General features: G+C 56.9%; 1 protein-coding gene across 3 annotated transcripts in view; it reads right to left on the bottom strand.

Annotated features, from left to right (window-relative positions):
- Positions 1–658: 658 nt before the first annotated feature.
- The window catches only part of LOC123343992 (cytoplasmic phosphatidylinositol transfer protein 1-like), a 45,846-nt gene continuing 26,926 nt past the window's right edge, over positions 659–19,578 (bottom strand). For 2 of the 3 annotated variants that reach the window (XM_044979668.1, XM_044979667.1), the window contains 7 exons: positions 18,625–18,713; positions 16,480–16,487; positions 15,607–15,678; positions 13,617–13,712; positions 12,931–13,086; positions 11,964–12,027; positions 659–5,445 (listed from right to left, as the gene is read on the bottom strand). In XM_044979668.1, coding sequence (XP_044835603.1) covers positions 5,180–5,445; positions 11,964–12,027; positions 12,931–13,086; positions 13,617–13,712; positions 15,607–15,678; positions 16,480–16,487; positions 18,625–18,713 — 751 coding nt within the window. In that variant the 3' untranslated portion in view covers positions 659–5,179. Of the gene's footprint in view, positions 5,446–7,437; positions 7,557–11,963; positions 12,028–12,930; positions 13,087–13,616; positions 13,713–15,606; positions 15,679–16,479; positions 16,488–18,624; positions 18,714–19,578 lie in introns of all 3 variants that reach the window. The other variant, XM_044979669.1, reaches the window with a different exon arrangement.

The following is a 19,578-nucleotide window of genomic DNA, read 5'->3' on the forward strand; positions in this document are numbered from 1 at the left end:
GGCCAGAGGGACATCTGGATCGTGGAAGGGGCAGGCAGTTATCTCCCTGGAGCTCTGGAATGAGACCGGGGGGGGGGGAGGGGGGTAATTGCCATGTAGTGAACACATCTGCCTTGGGAGTTTGCGGGGGAGGGAAACCCGGGAGTGATATTTGTGACCCTGGCTTATCACTGAAAGGCAGGTTTTTCATTAGACCCAGCCTGCAACCCCCCCTTGAGCACTGTTAGATCTACCCCCAATTAGCCTGCTGCTCTTATGTTGTCCTTTGCCTTGGTGACCCCAGAGGGCCACAGCCATGGGGGATGCTGGTGACCTCAATACACAGACAGGATCTCTTCAGGGCGGTGCTTACCTCAGCGAATGCAGCTCCCTCTCTCGAGTGGACCCATTGCTGTTGCAGCTGGGTGCCGTGTGCAGCATTGCAGAAGCATCCTTTCTGTCCACTAAAGAGCCATTTGCCCTTCCTCCATGGTGGTTGCCGTCCAGGGCCACTGATGGCCACGCTCCTGAGCCATGGTGCATAGTGGAGGGGAGAGGGGCGCACGGCTCAGGAGCAGGCTCATGGCCAGACACCCCTCTCTGTCACCCCTTTCCCTGCAGGTGACACATACTCCCAGGAGGGGCGCAGAGCAGGGACGGGAGAAGCAGCAGAGATGAAAAAAAACATGCGAGAGAAGCCAGTAGCAACGGCTTTATTTCTGAAAAGGGCTTCATTGTAAGAAAGGAAACCAGCCCCTGCCCCCCTCTTTAGCTGGCCCACACCAAAATGGCCTCTCACATGCGAGGAGCACGGGGCTGCAGGAACAAATTCAAGAGAGAAAAATATTTCACATTGCCTGCCTGGAACAGACAGAAGGGGGCGCTGGTGTTACCAGGGCAAGCCTGCTTCCCTAGGCCCAGGCTGAGCCCCTGTGCATCCAGGGGGTGGCCTCAGCACTCTGCAGGGAATGCAGGGGTGGGGTGTCCCTGTCCTTCAGGAGCTGATCTAAGCCTCTCAGCAGGGAAGGTCTATGCTCCCCTCTCCTGCCAAGATCTGCTGAAAGGCAGCGCCCACTGCTACCAGCTCAGCGCACACCTGGCAGCCTGCACCCAGGGCTTCCCTCAGCCCACAGGTCACAAACCCGCAGGGGGGGGGGGGGCGGGAAGAAAGAAATTAGTGAGGGTGTGAGAGGACAGGGCACGGAGGGAAGGGGGTAAGGGCAGTTGGGAGCGGAGCGGGGCGGGGAGGGTAGGAAGCCAGACGAGTGGTGGGAAATGCTACATCATGACACTTGCATGCAAGATCCTTTCCCCCAGACTCCACTCTGATGCAGACCCTCCCGTCTCACATTTGGGTTTTGTCTTCAGCAAATCCCTATTTACAGGCTGGCAGCTGCAGCCCTAGCCCCATTCAAAGTGCAGGGGGACAGAGAGGCAGGGGCTCTGCACACACACAACCCCTGGACTCAGAATGGGAATGGGGTGGAGGAGTGGCTCTTCGACAGACACCCATGGCCAGGTGCTATTTATAAGAGAATGGCCCTTCAGCTTCAGCACTGGCCTCTGGCCACCGTACATGATGGTCGGCGCTCGCTCAGAGGGCACCAATCAAGAGCCAGTCTCCTGTGTGCTCCCTGCAGAGCCCCTGCCATTGCCAGCTACTGCACACTTGCCCAGGTGGCACCTCAGGAAGCCAAGGCCCTGGGCCACCCACGAGAGACAGAACCCCAGCCCAGGGCCTCTGGGGACGAAAACTAAAGCAGCCCAAACACCTCCGCATTGGCTGCAGTGGGAACACACGCTCATGGCTATGTAAGGCCAGTGGTCCACACACCCACATGCTCACGCACACACTTTCCACGGGCACCAACACGTGGCCCTGGAATTTGGCACAAAGCGTGAACCTGAGAGGGCTCGCAATTAAAGACACGAAGCAGAGAAGTCCAGACTGGAATGTTGCATCCGGGCAGAACACAGACCAAATCCCAGCCGCACAAGGCCCGTGACCCAGGAAGCACCAGACACATTAAAAGGCTTAGTCCATACTACACAAAATTTGAGCGAGGTACATAAAACTCAGTGACACCAGAGGGGGCTTTGTAAAATCCATCCAATCAGGGACAATGATCTACCCCAGAGATGGAGTCGGATCCTACGGGCAAAGGCTCTGACTTGGAATTCTGGTCTTCAGTGTAAATCCGAGGGTGCACAAATCTTGCCATGTGGCTTTGAGAGATTTCAGGTGCTTCCTGGAAGCAGCAAATAGATCCCTCCCAATTCTGGATTTGATACAGAACGCGAACCACACTCGGAGGGTTCAAATCCAACTCCTCACCCTTGGGAAGGGTTTGAATTGGAGTCTCTGGGTCTAGCCCATCTCGCATATCCAACCTTCTATAGCACATATAAAAACACTTCCTTCCATTGCACATTCAGCGCTGCCAAGCAGTGAATGGATTTTCTACACAACTGCATCAGCCCTTTGCACTGCCCATGGGGCGGACAAACCAGCCTAGATCAAATTAAAAATAAACCCAAACCTTCAGCTCAAACTCAACTTGTCCAAAATGCTTGGTTAATGTTCCCCATAGCTTCCAGGGGTGACAAAATGCCACGAGACCCTGTTCCCATCAAATCCCAGTCCAGTTTTGCAGACTCAAGAGTTTGGGATAGTTTGTAGAAGTTGGGAAAAACATCCAAATATGTGGGTGCATCTCCAAACCCAGCCTCCTCCCATCATGTCCCAGTGCTTCTCAGCGGGCAACTATGAATCCCAAGCAAGAGCCAATCTACTCTTCCAGTGGCCTCATGTAAAACACTACAAGCTTGACGCTGCATGCTGCTGAGGCCCCTAAACCTCAACGGAAGGCACACAGAGCTACGGCAGAGGTGCTCGGCTCCTCATGGGATCAGGGCCTTGTTCCTCAGGTTCACCTTGGCTTAGACCATCCCTGTTCCTGCAGCAGGCCCATGCGCTTTCTTGAAGCAGACACTGGCTATTTCATTTCTGCTGGTCTGGGACACGCTTCGTAGCATGGATAATTACAACCCAAACAGAGACCAGCCCGGAGGCCCTAGCAGAGGGGAGGGAGTTGGGGAGATTCCTGTTTAGGAATAAGTGCAATTCAACGTGTGCTTAGTATGGGCGGTTCAAAACCAGCCTTATGGCTGTGACGGTTGGTGGTTGACACCCCTGTTCCCAGAGTCTGCACATTTCCAGCATCCCTTGGGTCCTGCATGGCAGCTCCTGGGGCTCAGCTGGCAATAAGACCCTACTCCAGCAGGGAGCTGGATTAGCAAGAGGCAGTTTCAAGGCTGCTGAAGTCTGAGGTGACTGAGGCGCAGTTGGAACAGATGGTAACAAGGTGCATGGGGGGAGGGGGAGCGGTGCACACCAGCCTCGCCGAGGGCCCACAAGGGCACCAGGAAGCATGCGTGGCGATAGTCCTACTCCTGAAGGCACCAATGGAGAGAGCGCTGCTTGGCTGAAGGGCGGGGTGGTCACGAGTGACGGGCTCCGTTCCTGCCAGTGTCACCAGAGGGGACTGGGGAAAGGGCACCAGGCAGGGCCCTCTCTGACCTTCCCCTGGCAGGGCTCATGGACACGGGGCAGCTCAGCTGGGACAGCAGAAGCAGCAATGCGAAGAGCAGCAATTCAGGCTTCAGGACCTGTCTACACTAGAGACAAAGGCTGAAGCTCCCCTCCCCATTCCTAACACTGAGGCATACCCACCGCTTAGCAACACAAAGCCGGCTTGCTGTCTGCCAGCGCCAATGCACACAACAGCGGTTTTGAACAGGGCAAAAGGTGGGGCCCTGAGTGTAAATGATAATCAGGCCTGTGTCGCATAACTCCCTGCTCAGAGCAGGTGTACAATCTGGTGAGGCCTTTTCTACACTGGGGCTCCTAACACAGCTAGTGCCAGAGAACCAGGGCTAGCAACAGGTAGGAAACTGTTCCTAGCATAGACAAGGCCCCAGCCTGGCTCTTCACCAGTGCCATGAGGAATCGCGTTTGGCCGCAGGGGATTGTCCCCAAAGCAGTCTGGATAGGGCTGTCGGCAGCGCCACCCTTCAGTCCAATACCTGGCTCTCCTATTTAGCCTGGGAAGGAAGCAGGTGCCCTCGCCATGGCTTTGCAGCTGGGAGGAGACTGTACAGTGAGGTTAGGTGGATGGTGGGGCCACTGTTTTACAGGAAGCCAGGCGTGCAGCCAGAAATCACGGGAGGCGGCAGGGACATCAGCTACAAGTCCTGGCAGGTCCCAGTGGGGACCAGGGGCAGCCAATGCCTGGCAGTTTTTATGGATATCGTAGATTCCACCTACAAGCAATCCTGATGCTAACAACTTCTGGTTAACAGTAGTGTTTGGCCAGTTGATCCTGCCCCCCTGTAATGTTAATGGGATTCGCACACTGCCAATGGCCTGCTGCTTACTGACAGCTTGGCCACGGCTGCAGGAAGGTTTGCAGGCTGCACAGGAAGGAAGCGCTGGGGTTGCAAGGTACCTTTCCATGCGCTCTCCAGGCCGTGTCCTGCCCTGGCACCGAGGACCCTGCTCAGCATATCCCAACACTTCTTTCCCCAGCAGCAGCCCCATACACCTGCCTCCCGCTCATTGGTAACTTCCAGATAATGGCAACCAAGAGGTTGCTAATAAGCAGAATCCACTGTCGTTTCTAAGGTGCTTCCAACTTCCTTAGGGAGAGGTTGGCATGTCGGCTTCCTTCCCCAGCCTGGCTCCAGCAGAGGGTGCTTGGAGGAGCATCACCCCCCAGGACGGATGAGAGGTGGCTGAGCAGCGCCACCGAAATGGTCTGGTGCAGCGCATCTCCCTCAAGAAGTGGTGCCAATGTGCTGGCTGGACCAGGAGCCCTCCCTGAGTTGATGGCTGGCAAAGCAGAGCCCGCACTGGAATGCTGAGAAGAGAGAGACGACCACAGGGGAGTAGGGAGACGGCAGCCTCAGGCTGTCTATGACAGCAGGGAAGTCTGCAACCTCACAACGGGGCTTCCGCTGCCCGGCTCTGGAACCAATCTGGGGTCTTTTTTATTGGGGAGGGAAGGAACGACATTCTGAAGGACAACTGTAGAGCTTGGGCATCTCAAGGCAGGTTTGGTGGGTGGCGTTGTCCCCAAGTCATGGGAGAAAGAAATCGGGGCTCTGCGTCTGTCCGATGGGCTTGGCCCAAGGGGAGCTATTACTCAGCACTGGCGCGCTCCCTCAGTGCTGGCAGCGTCAGCATTTCCGGAGCGGATTTCTTCCGGGCCCTGTCCTTGGGGGCGCTGAGGAATTCTGGGGGGTCGCCGCTCAGTGGCGTGGAGGGGGCACTGGCAGGGGCGCTGTGAGTGGCCGAGGGCTGCCCCACCTCGCTGATGGAAATGGAGGGCGTTACCCTGCCGATGATCTCGTTGGTGGCTTCCTGAGTTTCCCTCTCATACTGGCGCACCTCGTCCATCGTCATCTCTGCCAAGAGCAAAGAGAAACAGAGTTCACAGGCCCATCCCAGAGACAGCAGAGCGGGTGGCACCTGCTCCCTTCGCTCTCCGAGTGCCAGGCAAAAACCAGCTTCTGCCTCCACAGCCAGAGTAACTAAGGGTGGCCTCTTCCTCTTAAGCCTCTGTCAAGTTGAGGGCCAGCTGTCCCATAAACCCGGGTTTGCTGAGGATAAGGCTGCTTAAGGTAATTTCCGCCATCTGTGGAACAATCTCAGAGGTCCCCAAACGGTGGGGCGCCCCCCTAACATTTGGGGGCACAGCTGGGGCCTGGGCCAGCCCCCACAGGGGGCAGGGAGGGAGCACTAGCCAGTTCTGCTCCTGGCCCTGGCTGCCAGCCCCATGCCCGCCCCTAGCTGTGCCTCAGGCTTGGCCCCCTGACCTCTGTCCTAGGGGGAGGCAGAGACAGAGGTAAGGGGGGGCGCAAGGCATCCCTCTGGGTGTTCACACAGGGCCCATCACTGCTGTGGCTAAAACAGAGACTGGATGAGGCCATAGAGAGCAAACTATGGCCCAAAAGGGCTGTAAAAGGGAGCCACAGCCAGGATAAGGTGGTTGAAGGCCCCTGCTATCCCCCACGGGAGTGTGCCAGAGGGGTGCACTTTTTCAACCTAAGCAACAATCATTTCCCTTAAGTCTCTGACTCCTCCATAGTACAGCCGTCACCGTAAGAGAAGTTGCCCCACCAACACCTCCCCTCCCATGAAGCCGAGGGATGTGGGAGTGAGTCGACTCAGCCATGACCACCACAGGGCAGCTCCTGTCCATGGCTGGATCTACAGAGCCAGCAGGTGAACAGACTTGCTTCTTGCCTCTTGGGCAAGCCAGCTGCGTCAGGTCCAGCAAACAGCCTGGACTACCTGCGTACCTCTGCCATGGGCTGTGCCATGAGCCAGGGCCCGGCTTTCCATTCTGGGCTATCTTGTGAGGGTCTAATACTGGAATGGCAGGGGACGTAGGTCAGGGCGAGGTGCAACGGCAGAGCTGTACTGGGGAAGCTGGCACAGCCTCTGCTCTGACCACCCTGCTGTCAGCCTCTGCCTCTTCCACAAGTATTAACTAAATACTCACCTGACGGACCCAAATTAAGGGCTGGGCTGACCCAGACCCTCAGGAGGTGCGCAAGGCACCTGTCTGGTACTGGGAAATCCAGCTCATTCACCAAGAGCTCCCAGAGCTTCTAGTGCTCATTGGTCAAATTTCTCTGGCTGAATCCACCCAGCCCAGGAGACCAAAGGACAAGGGGACCCAAGCAAGCAGCTCCAAAAGAGCAGGTGGCGGCGCTGCCCGCTCAGGATCCAGGACACCGGGGGGAGACGCCAATGGAAGAGACTGCATGAGCTATGAATAGGAAACAGGACTCTGGTGCAGTTGTGAATGTGTCCCTCTGAAACCACCAGCTTTGGAAGGTGGGGGGGGAGGGGGGCACCGTGTGTGAGAATAATCTCCAGGGAACTGGGGTGTAGGTGTGTGCGTGCAGTCTGCCCGGAGGTGAATATGTGTGTGTGTCCAATCTCCATGGGGCTGGGATGTGGGAAGGGAACTCTGTGCCTAGTTTGCCAGTGAAGAGCCCCCAGCAGACCGGAAGGAAAGCCCCGGCCTGACGAAGATATGGCAGCATAACCAAACACAGGAAGGGACAGTCTCACAGCCCCAAGCACCTGCTGCTCCCCTCCCCACGGCCGCTAGGTCTGAGCACTCCCTGCTCGCTGACGATCAGCTCTAAAGAGCGTTGGCACAGGAGAGGGCCTGCCAGGCCACCCAGCTCCAACTCCTCACCCCACGTTAGCAGTGGGGGCCCACAATAACACGCAGCTTTGCCCGACAGCTGATTTCAGACTGACAATCGGAGAAGGAGCTGCTCCCGTGCCAAGCCCTACTGCACAGAGGTGGGGCTGGGAGGAAACCTGAACAACAATGGCTGCAAGAACTGGAGAAAGAGAGAAACCAAAAAGGAACATACATACAAAGGAAAGTCCCGGGCGGGGCGGGTGGGAAGCTAGGGGTCCTGGCTTCCGAACTTTTGGTTTGTGGCCACTTGCATCTGAGTCTCGAAGGCGCGAACCTCCTCCAGGGGCATGTCTGTAACATGCAGAGACCCTCTCACTGCTCGGTTAGCAAGAAGAGCGCCTCCAGAGAGCTCCTCAGACATCCAGCCCAGGGCGCGGCAATGGGGCCTGCTGGCCCAATAGCCAAGACACTTCTCAAGAGGGGAACCCCGAGACAGTCACAGATGCATCCAGCTGGCTATCACTTGGGTCTATGCTGGATGTATGTACACATGCACACACAGGCACGTCCACACACACACCCAAACATCACTTTTGACTCCATTCTGGATGTGCATGCACACTCATGCACATACACTCTCTTACCCATCACTTGTGTCTGCAGTCTGGATGTACACCCCCGCCCCCCCCCCGACAATGCATGTCTCCATTCTGAGTGTGCACACACCCATCACTTGTGTCTCCAGACTGTCTTTGCAGGCACGCCCCCCGTGTACCCATCACTTGTGTCTCCACACTGGATGCCCCCCCTCCATCCCATTCAGAAACTGCTGTGCACTGCCCCTCCAGAAGATTCATGCTCTCCCCAGTGCAATATCTCCCTATATGAACACACACACACACACACACACACAATGCATTCAGGCCAGGGTCTGGCTGAAACAGACATAGCCAGACACCCTCTGCCACGTGCCCTGCACCTATGCTCTGTACACACAGCTTATAAAGCTTTGCTTGTAACGTGGCTGGGACCAAGGCGATGGTGGGAGTGATGAGACGGTCTCCAGCCCATGCATCTGTCACATTGGGAATCCAGGGGAGGCCATGTCACTGTCCCTCTTACTAGCATCTCCATCAGGCTGGTCAACCTGCTCAGGCCAGGCTCCTCCTTAGCCAATGCCTCCCACCTCCTCCACCAGGAGCTCAGGACATACACATACACAGAACATCACTCTCTCTATGCATGCATGCGTGCGCACACACACACACACAGACAGACAGACAGACACACACACACACAGTCTCTCTCTCTCTGCTTGCTGCACGCTCAGGCATTCTCAGCCAGGCGCTCATGAAGAGAACCCAGCACAAAGCTAGTCACAGAAAAAAACATGCATAGGACTGAGAGACATTTGGACAGACTTCAACAGGCTGCCACCAGGAAAGTGGGGGGGGGGGGAGAAAGACCCTCCCCTTTCAAGGCATCTGCTTCACAAGCGGACACCCCTGTGCCCCCAAAGACCAGCCAATCCCATCCACATAATGGGATGCAGCTCCACTCCACATCGCCCTGCAGCCAAGCTAAACTTCCTTTGCTGAACCTCAGGCTGACCCCAGGAGCTGCCTAAGAGCCGTGAGCCTCAGGGAGCCCCAGGAGCCAGATGGATGGCAGCCCTGGAGGGTGCACGGGTGCTGGTGCCTAGCCTCTGCTGTGATCACCAGGCTGTGAGCTGGAGAGATGGTGCCCTACATGGTCAGCACAGTTCAGACCAGTGAGAGCAGCAGACAGTTGTTAGTACTGTTACCCAGAAGACCGATCAGTAACCCAGCCCCGAAAGACTGAAGGGGAAGGAAAAGAAAGCACCAGCAAATTGCACAGCTATCCTTTTGCAGACTAGATCTCTCTGCTGGGCAGAGACCTTGAACCACCAGCTCTGGCCAGTTAAAGCATCACTTTCCAAGCCCAGCGCAAACACCAGCAAACTCCGAGGGGCCCAACACACGCCCTCCCTCCCTGTGCAGTGGTGGAAAGGTTTCTCCAGTCCCAGCCTCTCCCAGCAGGAGGCACTGTAGGGAATGGTGTGGGAGTACTGGCTATAGGGGAACTCCCATGTCCTCCAATCCCAGCCACTCCCAGCAGGAGGCACTGTAGGGAATGGTGTGGGAGTACTGGCTATGGGGGAACTCCCACGTCCTCCAATCCCAGCCACTCCCAGCAGGCGGCACTGTAGGGAATGGTGTGGGAGTACTGGCTATAGGGGAACTCCCATGTCCTCCAATCCCAGCCACTCCCAGCAGGAGGCACTGTAGGGAATGGTGTGGGAGTACTGGCTATGGGGGAACTCCCACGTCCTCCAATCCCAGCCACTCCCAGCAGGAGGCACTGTAGGGAATGGTGTGGGAGTACTGGCTATGGGGGAACTCCCATGTCCTCCAATCCCAGCCACTCCCAGCAGGCGGCACTGTAGGGAATGGTGTGGGAGTACTGGCTATGGGGGAACTCCCATGTCCTCCAATCCCAGCCACTCCCAGCAGGTGGCACTGTAGGGAATGGTGTGGGAGTACTGGCTATGGGGGAACTCCCACGTCCTCCAATCCCAGCCACTCCCAGCAAGTGCGGCTGTACAGAGCGGAGAGGAGCTCTGATAGTGGGGTGATTTCCTTCTGCCGGACTTAACGTAGGAATGGCAGCTGCAGGGCACTCCCAGGTCCTTCAGTCTCACGCTCTCCTAGAAGCAGTCGCCATAGGCAACGGCCTAGCAGCGCTGGCTGGGTGAGCTCACGGCAAGGTCAGCCGCACTCTCGCCGAGTGGAAGTTCCTGTAGGGAATGGGGTAGGAGCTCTGGATAGAGATTTCCCACCTACTCCAGTCCTAACGTCTCTTCTGCTGGTGTCACAGCCACTGCTCCCTTCCTGCTTTGTGATCGCCTGGGTCATTCTGCTCCTGGGCTAGCCCTCCCCATCTCCTTACTGCGGGGGGGCTGCCCTCCCCTTCCCCACGGAGATCCCCTCGTGCAAGCCTTGACCCCTGCCCCGACAGTGACACAATTTATCCAGCAGCATCCTCCATCTGCTCACTGAAAAGAGCACCCTGCAGAGGGCCCTTTCTGGGGCCCCCTCTCTGGCCAACTTGGATTGAAGCAGTGACTGTCCACAGGGCAGATGCCCCAAGGACGCAGTGACAGGAACAGCTTCTTCTGCAAATCCCAAGAAGAGAGGGGGGCTGGCAGACCCAGAGACAAGGGAAGATCTAACTAACTGGCTCTGGCTGCATGTGCTGGCTGTGGACCCCTCTCTGGCAGGATTCCCCGGGAGTTTCCAGGGGAGATGGGCTGGCTCAGCTAACTCAGAACCACTGGGTTGTTTCCCTTTTCAATACCTCTTCCCCTGTGGAGCACCAGGGGGCAGTAAAGCCCAGCACACAGCAGCCCAGCGCTAGCATTGTTATGCTCCCCCGTGCCCTATCTGTCTGTCCAGACACAGCCTTCCCCTCGCTCCATCCCTGTGACTCAGTCGAGCGGCCTGCACTCCCAGCGTGAACAGCTTTCTGCTTCTGGCACTGGCTTCTCTGCAGCCAGGCCTGCCTAGGCGATGCCCTGAGCTGGGCGTCAAAGCCCATAATGCTTTCAGCACTGGGGCTGGAACACAGTTGTGTCTCTGCCAGCCCCGTCAAAGAGCAGCCCTCGGATGTCAACCCACAGCTCCATCCCTGAGATAGCCACAGCCTGAAACACAGAGTGGCTTGCAGGCTGGCCGAGGAAGCAGACCAGGGGCTCCAGAGTCTTCTGGCTGGGAGCAGAGGTTATTCCTGATCCTACCTGGGCATGTCTCCTGCTGGCCCACCACAGTACCCCGAACATAACGCCAACCCCAGGTTAGCTCCCCAGCACCGCACGGCTGTCACCACTGGACATGCAATGAAGGACTGGGGGTGGGGGTGAGGGGCGGCGGAGAGCAGTGCAGCTGTGCCAGCCAGAAGGGAAAGGGCTCATGTGGGACTGGAGGGGAGGTGCAGGTGTGAGGGGCTCAGAAGTTGAGTCAGCGAAATGAAAACAACAATGAGACTCAGCAACAATGAGACTCAGAGGTAAAGCCAGGAAATGGGGGTATCAGCTCCGGGGCAGGGAGTGGGGGGTGTTAGTGGGGTTAGCAAAGGGGACAGGACTCTGCCCCTTTGAGATGACCTCTAAAGCATTTCAACAGTCGCTGACACCCTGAGGGGGGTGGGGGAGCCCCTTGTCTCTGCTTCCCGGCCCACAGCAGCAACGCTTCACAATCTACAGGGCCACGGTCAGCCCTGGAGGAAGTGCCAACCTTCCGTGGGGCATGAGACAGGTCACATGCCTTTATCGGTGGGAGGGACTGACTCCCAGCACAGCGCTGGCAGTGACCCTGCCATGGGCAGCTCTGCTCCCAGCACCAGGAGAGTGATCACACTGGCGCTTTGCCTGCATTAGATGGAGACAGAGGGACCTGTAAGGGCAGGAGCTGGCTCCATGCTCCCCCAGGCCTTGGGAAGGGATGAGCATTCTGATGGCTGGGCCCCATGTTCCAATGTGAACGACCCCTTTCACTGTGGCAGGGAGAGGCTGCTGGGAAACCCTGGCACTGTAGCCCAGCCCAGACACAGGGCAAGGACCAGGGCTGGGGGGCCGAAGGGAGGGGGGGTCCCCAGGCACCAGGGCAGGAGGCTCCTGCAGCTCTGCTGCACATTGGGTTTCATCTACCGCCATAGCAATATTGCCGCAGGCTCACTCACCGCACCACTCGTCTATCCAGGCGAAGGCCTGCCGGTGTCCTATCAACAGGATGTCCCGGATCACCTGCAACCACAGCACAGTTATATCCTAGCAGGCACTGCCAGGGTTCCCCCCAACCTCAGATCCCTCTGCTCTGAGCCCTGAGTCCGCCCTGCCAAAGGTGGGCAGAGTCCTGGAACAGACTGCTTTGAATTAGCCCCCAAAGCTCCTCATGGCAGAGAGCAGGTGGCCCCTCCAGAGAGAAGAAGTAGGGTCTGTGATGCTGAGCTCCTGCACTCCGCAGCAAGAGCCTGTGCCTCCTCTCAGTGCGCAGGGCTGGGGCCACAGCCAGCATCCAAATACAATATGATACACGGTAAGAAATCTGCAGCCATGCAGGACTTCACAGCTATCAATGGGCTGTGCAGCCCATGTCCACCTGGAACATAACTGCAACAGTGGGGACAAGACTCCCGCCCTCCTGCACCAAAAGCACAGGTCACTTGAGCTCAAGGAGAATCTCCAGTAAGGGTTAGCAGTACAGGGGCTATGACACACAATTGAGAGGTTCCAGTTCCATCTAGTAGAGGGCAGTGGTACATCTGTATGTATGCTTGTGTGTACACACTCACACACAGGTACACACACTCATTCTTTAACCAGCTCATTAAAACATAGCCTCAGCCAGCAGGGTCTACTTATAATCCCAGATCAGGTGCTAACGACTGCAGGGTTCTCAAGCCTTCCCATGGGTTGGGCATGTGCTCAGCTAGGTTTGGAGCTACAGTGCTCTGGGGGTCTCCCCTGCCACCAGGCAATGAGCTGTGTGGGCCTGACCCCGCCTTGTCAGACAGAGTCCCTGGCTGGAACATGGGAACATTGGGATCTTGCTGCCTCTCCCCCCGCAGCGCCTGGGGACCCAGCGATCTTGTCTCATTGGAGGGGCAGAAGCATCCCGCCCACAATGCCAGACCACCATGCACTCACCTTGTGGACAAACTGCTCCACTCGTGTCTGCAGCCCCCACACCTCGAACTTGACCGTGACCAGTTTGTAGGAGCACATGATGGGCTTGGTGTGCTCCTGCCAGCCTTCTCTCAAGGGCCCCCGGCCCGTCTTCACCGAGCTGAAGTACCGTGGGTCCTGCCGTGGAGAGGGACAGAACGGAGCGGCTCAGCATGCCAAGTCTGGCTGCCAATCACAACTAGAAAGGAACTAGCCCAACCCCAGGGCCTGTGGGTGTTTCAGTGCTCTGTTTCGTTCCAGCCCCAGAGCTAGTCTCCTCCCAACTTAGAATAGCTCATGGTTAATAGTGGTGGTCAAGAACACCTGGCCCCGGCCTCACTGATACTGGACCTCCCAGCTGAGGATGGGTGGATTAGAATGTATGAATGGGCAGGAATGTGATAGGCAGGGGCAGGCACAGGCCAGGCGGGCGGGCTGAGGGGGCCAGAGTAGGCCAGGCGGTGCAGGAGCAGGTTTGTAGAGGAATAGGTCCGTAACTGTCTGGTTGGGCAGGCAGGTGTGGGCACAGGGGTAGGCTGGCGGTTGGTGTGAGACCTTGTAGGTGTGTGTTCGGAGCAGTGCCCAGGGTGGGAGGGAGCGTAAGGATGTGCTGGCAACACCTATGCACAGCCTGCTCACTCCCTGTTCTCCTCCTGGGCTGGCATTACCTCTGGGCTCTGGTAATAGCGCTCAGGAATCTCATCAAAGGCGATGTCCAGGAAGGTGACCTCATGATCGCCCAGGACTTTGTCACTGAGGAAGATCTAGGGGTGGAAGGGACAGGGTAAGAAACACACCCTCTTCAGCTGGTCCTGAGCACTCACCCGCATCCACCCGGTGCCAACACATGTTAGTAGGGAAATGGGCCCTAGCTCTGTGATGGGCAAGAGCCATTCCCAGCTGGGAGGGCTCCTGAAAGCTCCTTGGAGATGACTGGAGGATGGTTAATGTGACTCCAATTTTTAGAAAAGGCTCCAGGGTGATCCTGGCAATTACAGGCTAGTAAGCCTAACTTCAGTACCAGGAAAGTGGTTGAAATTATAGTAAAGAACAGAATTATCAGACACATAAACAAACACGATTTGTTGGGGAGAAGTCAACATGGCTTGTGTAAAGGGAAATCATGCCTCATCAGTCTATTAGAATTCTTTGTAGAAGTCAACAAACATGGACAAGGACTCTCACCAAAGGCTCTTAAGCAAAGCAAACAGTCATGGCGTAAGAGGGAAGGGCCTCTCATGGATTGGTAACTGGTTAACAGATAGGACACAAACTGTCGGAATATATGGTCAGTTTTCAGAAAGGAGAGAGGTAAATAGTGGTTCTTCCCACTGTATTGGGACCAGTGCTGTTCAACATATTCATAAATGGTTTGGAAAAAGGGGTAATCAGCGAGGTGGCAAAATTTGTAGACGATACAAAATTACTCAGGATAGTTAAGTCCAAAGCAGACTGGAAAGAGTTACAAAGGAATCTCCCAAAACTGGGTGACTGGGCAACTAAATCGCAGATGAAATTCAATGTTGATAAATGCAAAGTAATGCACCTTGGAAAACATAATCCCAACTATACATACAGAATGATGGGGTCTAAATTAACTATTACCACTCAAGATAGAGATCTTGGAGTCACTGTGGATAGTTCTCTGAAAATATCCACTCAAGGTGCAGCAGCAGCCAAAAAAGCGAACAGAAGGTTAGTAATCATTAGGAAAGGGATACGTAATAAAATATGATAATGCCACTATAGAAATCTATGGTATGTCCACATCTTGAATATTGTGGGCAGTTCTGGTTACCTCCAGCTCAAAAAAAAAATAATCTCACAATTGGAAAAGGTACAGACAGAGAAGGCAAACAAAAAAGATCAAGGGCATGGAACAGCTTCTGTATGAGGAGAGATTAAAAAGACTGTGAAAAGAGATGACTATGGGGATATGATTGCGGTCTATAAAATCATGACTGGGGTGAAAAAAGTGAACAAGGAAGTGTTATTTACTCCTTCCCATAACGCAAGAACCAAAGGTCATCTAATGAAATGAATAGGCAGCACTTTAAAACAAACGAAAAGGAAGTACTTCACACAACACACAGTCAGCCTATGGAACTTGTTGCCAGGGGATGTTCTGAAGGTCAAAACTATAACGGGGTTTGACAAACTTGTTCTCTGAAGCACCAGCATTGGCCACTGTCAGAGGACAGGAGCCTGGGCTAGATGGACCATTGGTCTGACCCAGCATGGCCGTTCTTATGTTCAGGCTCACTCCGAAGAGATGCTGCCAACAGAGTGATGCCTGGGGTCTAAGCGATGTCCTCAGTCATGTGTGGCACACCCACCCTGGCCCCAGGGAGCCTGCTGCCTAGGCAACTGGACTGGAGGCTCTGGCCTCCTCTAGGAGATGCAGCATGCCCCCTGGGCATACACGGGAGCCCACACACACCTGGTGGAAGGGGGTCATTGGAGTGGTGTGGGGCTGCATACCACTGCCCCGTGCAATAGGGGAAAGGAACCCAAGAGCCTCACCCCACAGCGTCCCCTTCAGCACCCCAGCCGGAGGCACTGGGCGGGTCTGGGCTAGGAATGGCTGGTTCCAGTGGAGTTCAGCAAATATGGTAGAGGAGTGGTAGAGCGTGTGGGGTGTGTGTTGGAGCCACTTACATTCGCGTTGTCTCCACAGTTATCCTCGTACTTGGTCTCAATGTAAATGGAGAACTTTGGCAGGAAGGAGCACTGCAGAGAGAGCGAGAGGCCATTACGAGCCAGCCTGGAGAACATCACCCAACGCTAGCTAGGCCAGCGCAGGGTCAAGTCCTCCTCCCCAGTGAGCCCCATGTCAGACCCACTTATCATCAGAGGCTCTCATCAGATTGCTGGTCGGGGCAATTCCCAGGGCACTAAAGCCCCCTATCTACCCAGGAGCAGCAGTGCCAGTGCTCCCCACGCTGACCAGCTCATTGGCCTGCTGGTGTCTGCCCTGGAGGGAGCCAGTCTAGCAAGGGGAGGGTTAGTGCAGTCTCCTGAGCCCTGGGAGGGAATGATGGCCAGGCAGGAGGGGAGCTAGGACGGCATGCGTGTGACGGCAGTGGGGCGCAAAGGGAGCAGATGTCAGCGAGTGGCAAGATACACCTTGTGACAGTGTACAGGCCCTACCCAGTGTCTGTCAGGGAAGAGGTTAACCCTCTCCCTCAGGCTGGAGGCAGAACCACCCTGAGTTGCCATCAGGGCAGGGATTGGCAGGGTGGTGGGGCGGGGCCAGCCATGGGGCCATCTACCCCAGGCGCACTGTAAGCATGATGGATGGAGAAAGGGAGCGGTGGGGGCTGAGACTAGCAGTACAAGAGGGGCTGGTGCTTTGCCCTCTGAGCTGCCAGTCAGGAAAATAATGGGGCTACTCTAAATTCACTCTCCTGCATACACACCCCAAGCCCCAGCCATGCCTAGCAGTGCGGCAGGGCCATGCCAACCAGCAGCTCCAGTGGCGAGCCCAGCGTGGGTGCTGGGAATGGTATAATGGCAGGTGCCTGTTCTTACCGTGTACTCTGCACCGACATGACGGTGATCGCAGGAGAGCAGGGCACCGGGGAGAGAGACAAGAGAGAGGTGAGACCGAGGAACGGCTGCCGGGTCTTCATGCACCCAAGTGTCGCTTTGTGACAGTCCAGCCAAACAATGAGACAGCTCCCCAAGCGGGGGAGGAGGGCACCCCTGCTGCCACTCCCCACACCAGCAGAGTTACTGCAGGGAGGAGGGCGGCCTGTGGGGGATCTGCCCAAGTGGACAGACAGACTGTGCCAGAGCTGGGATTCGAACATGGGGCTCCTGGCTCCCAGCACTGCGCTCAGACCACTGGGAAATGCTGCCTCACTCAGTGACACACGGTGTGATGAGCTGATCCTCCCTAGAGGGGAGTTTGGCTCCATCAGAACTGCACAATGCAGGGGAAGGGAAGGGGAGAGGAGCTTTTCTCTTCAGGCCTAGAAACAAACCCCACTCCTCAAGGGGAGACTCCCAGTCCTACTGGAAAGATCCCTGCTCTCTGGGGTGAAGGACCTCCTAACCCCACCAGAGAGACCCTCCTACTCCTGGAGCAAAGGACCCTTAACCCAGCTAGAGAGACCCCCCTGCTCCCTGGGGAAAGGACCCTCACCCCACCAGCTTCTGGAGCAGAGTCCCCACTTCAGCACTGCCGATGCTGAGAGTTGTCAAATCCACTAAAACCCCCATAAAATTGACCTAAAATTCCTGAGCTTCAAAAATCAAGGATAATTGGCTGGCGATGATCAACGGGGCTGGGTTTCAGCATGTCCCTTTTTGCCTCACCCCTGTGTGGGAACCACTCCCTCCCATTTGTGAGATCACCGATGGGTGAAAATACCACCTCAGATGCACACTCAACGTGCTGCTGGGAGGTGAACCCACTTGCTCTGTATGGAGGGGGGAAATTCAGGCCCAATGTCTGTGGGCAGAGGACACAGACGCCGCTGGCACTCAGCACTGCTAGGGGCCTGACTGGCTGGATTCCCCTCCATGCCATTCGAGAGCAGATTATTGACCAGCATTTCCAGTAAACAACAAGCCTGTATTTTGCTGAGGGAGGTATCTGAGGTGAAGCTGGCAGGGCTACAGAGGGGGCACCACCATGAACAGGCAGTGCCATGCCCTGGATGGGGACCTGGCTCTGTCCTACTGTGCAGAATCCTACAACCAGGGCTGGCTCCAGGCACCAGCTTAGCAAGCAGGTGCTTGGGGCGACCACTCTGGAGCGGGGCGGTACGTTCAGGTATTCGGCGGCAATTCGGCGGAGGGTCCCTCATTCCAGCTCGGAGCGAAGGACCTCCCGCTGAATTGCCGCAGATCGCGACTTTTTTTTTTTTTTTTTGGCTGCTTGGGGCGGCAAAACCCCTGGAGCCGGCCCTACCTACAACTGGGGCATGGGTCACTGGGAATCCCTGGGCACAGAGCTGGATGCTGGAACGGCTCCATCCAAAGGCTCGAGTGCTGCTGTGCTGTGCCTGTGATCCTGCCTGGCATTCCAAGCCTCGTCCCTTTCAGCAGGGGAAGAGCGCCCCCCGTGGAGGGCTCAGGCAGCTGCTGGCAAACCAGGGCAGCGAGGACCCTGTGTGAGGTCCCACATTCATCTACTCTGGCTGAGGACTCGCTCCCTGCACTCCTACCTCTGCCTCAGGCCGTTGATCTGCAGCGGCCGGGCAGGACTCTTTGTGCTCCGCAGCATGTGGGGGAAGCTGGTAGCAGCCCTGCCATGGGATGGCTCAAGCAAGGCTTAGTCCTGCAGTGGAGATGGGACCAAGGCACAGCTAACACATGGTCTAGGCCTGGCCATGCAGCAACACAAAGCCCTGGTGTGCGTGGCGGGGGACAGATGACTGGGTCCCCCAACCTGGTATGAAGGACATTGAATTCCTGCCTCAGGAGGCCAGAGGGCGTGGGGAGAATTGCTTTGTAGTTCTTGATGTGCCCAACAATGGGAGGGTCTGGGCCCGGGCCGCTGTCCTCTGTCGGTGTGAGTCGGGAGTCACTCCCCTGTCAGACCAGTGCTGGTGGCAGAAGCAGCCGCGGTGGGAAGGGCTGGAGGACGGGGAGGAGAAGAAGAACGGTGCCTCTCCACGTGCCCAGAGAGCAGAGGCTGAGTGGGGGGCAGGGTTGGGGGCCTCTTACCCGTAATGGTGTAAGGGTAATAGTTCCAGGCCTTCTCTGTGATGTAGAATATCCGGGGGGTCACCGCGCGGGCCCAGCTGGGCAGCTTGCTGCAGGGAGGGGAAGAGCAGAGCAGAGCGGGGGGCTCTCGTTAGCGCACAGAGCTCGGCTGGTTTTCGACCCTGTGGCCTGACAGCCCTGGGCTGAACTCCTCCGCTCACCCCTGCAGCAGGTTCAGCACAATCCCTGCCAATGCGCCTCAGCGCTGACCTGCAGGGGCCACCCTCTGGGGGAGAGAGAGGCTGCACCCACCCTGTGGGACCCAGCTAGCCCTCACCGCCCTGGGCCCAGGCTCGAGCTCCTGACACCTTTCCAGCCCTACAGCCCCCTAACCAGCCAGTGGCTTCCCAGCTCCATACGCACCGAGCTGGGCGAACTGTGCTTCCCAGCTGTCCCCCCCTCCCTGCCTCCCCAGTGGGTCCACTGCCATGCTCCCCAGCCAACTCCATCCTCCAGCCCCCTGCAGCCCCACGCCCTCCCAGCTCACCCACCTGGGCCCAGCCTCTCACACGTTCCTCCCTCTCCAGGGAACACAGGGTCGGTTCCTGCTCCCACCAAAGCAAAGGCAGCTGAGCCCTTGATTTCAAGGGGAGCCAGCTCAGGCCCCTGGCTCCCAACGACTGCTTTTGCCAAGTGTTACCCCTCAGGCACTGGAAGCGCAGGCCCCGCAGGGTCGGGGCAAGGGACGCAACGTATGTGTGCGCTCTGGGGGGGGGGGGGGACATGACTGTCGCTGGGCTGGGCGAGGAGCTTCTGCTTACAGGCAGAGCTGCAGCAGCTGGGGTTGGAAATGAACTGTCTGCTCATGCCAGCTCGCCGTGACCGCCACTCCTCGCCCATTGGAGGGGAGCTGGAGGGGGGGAGGGAGAGATGAGGTGTGGTTTGATTAATTTTCAGCCTCTATAAATAGCATCC

Source organism: Mauremys mutica, chromosome 11 (assembly GCF_020497125.1).
Source record: "Mauremys mutica isolate MM-2020 ecotype Southern chromosome 11, ASM2049712v1, whole genome shotgun sequence".
NCBI classification, from domain to species: domain Eukaryota; kingdom Metazoa; phylum Chordata; order Testudines; family Geoemydidae; genus Mauremys; species Mauremys mutica.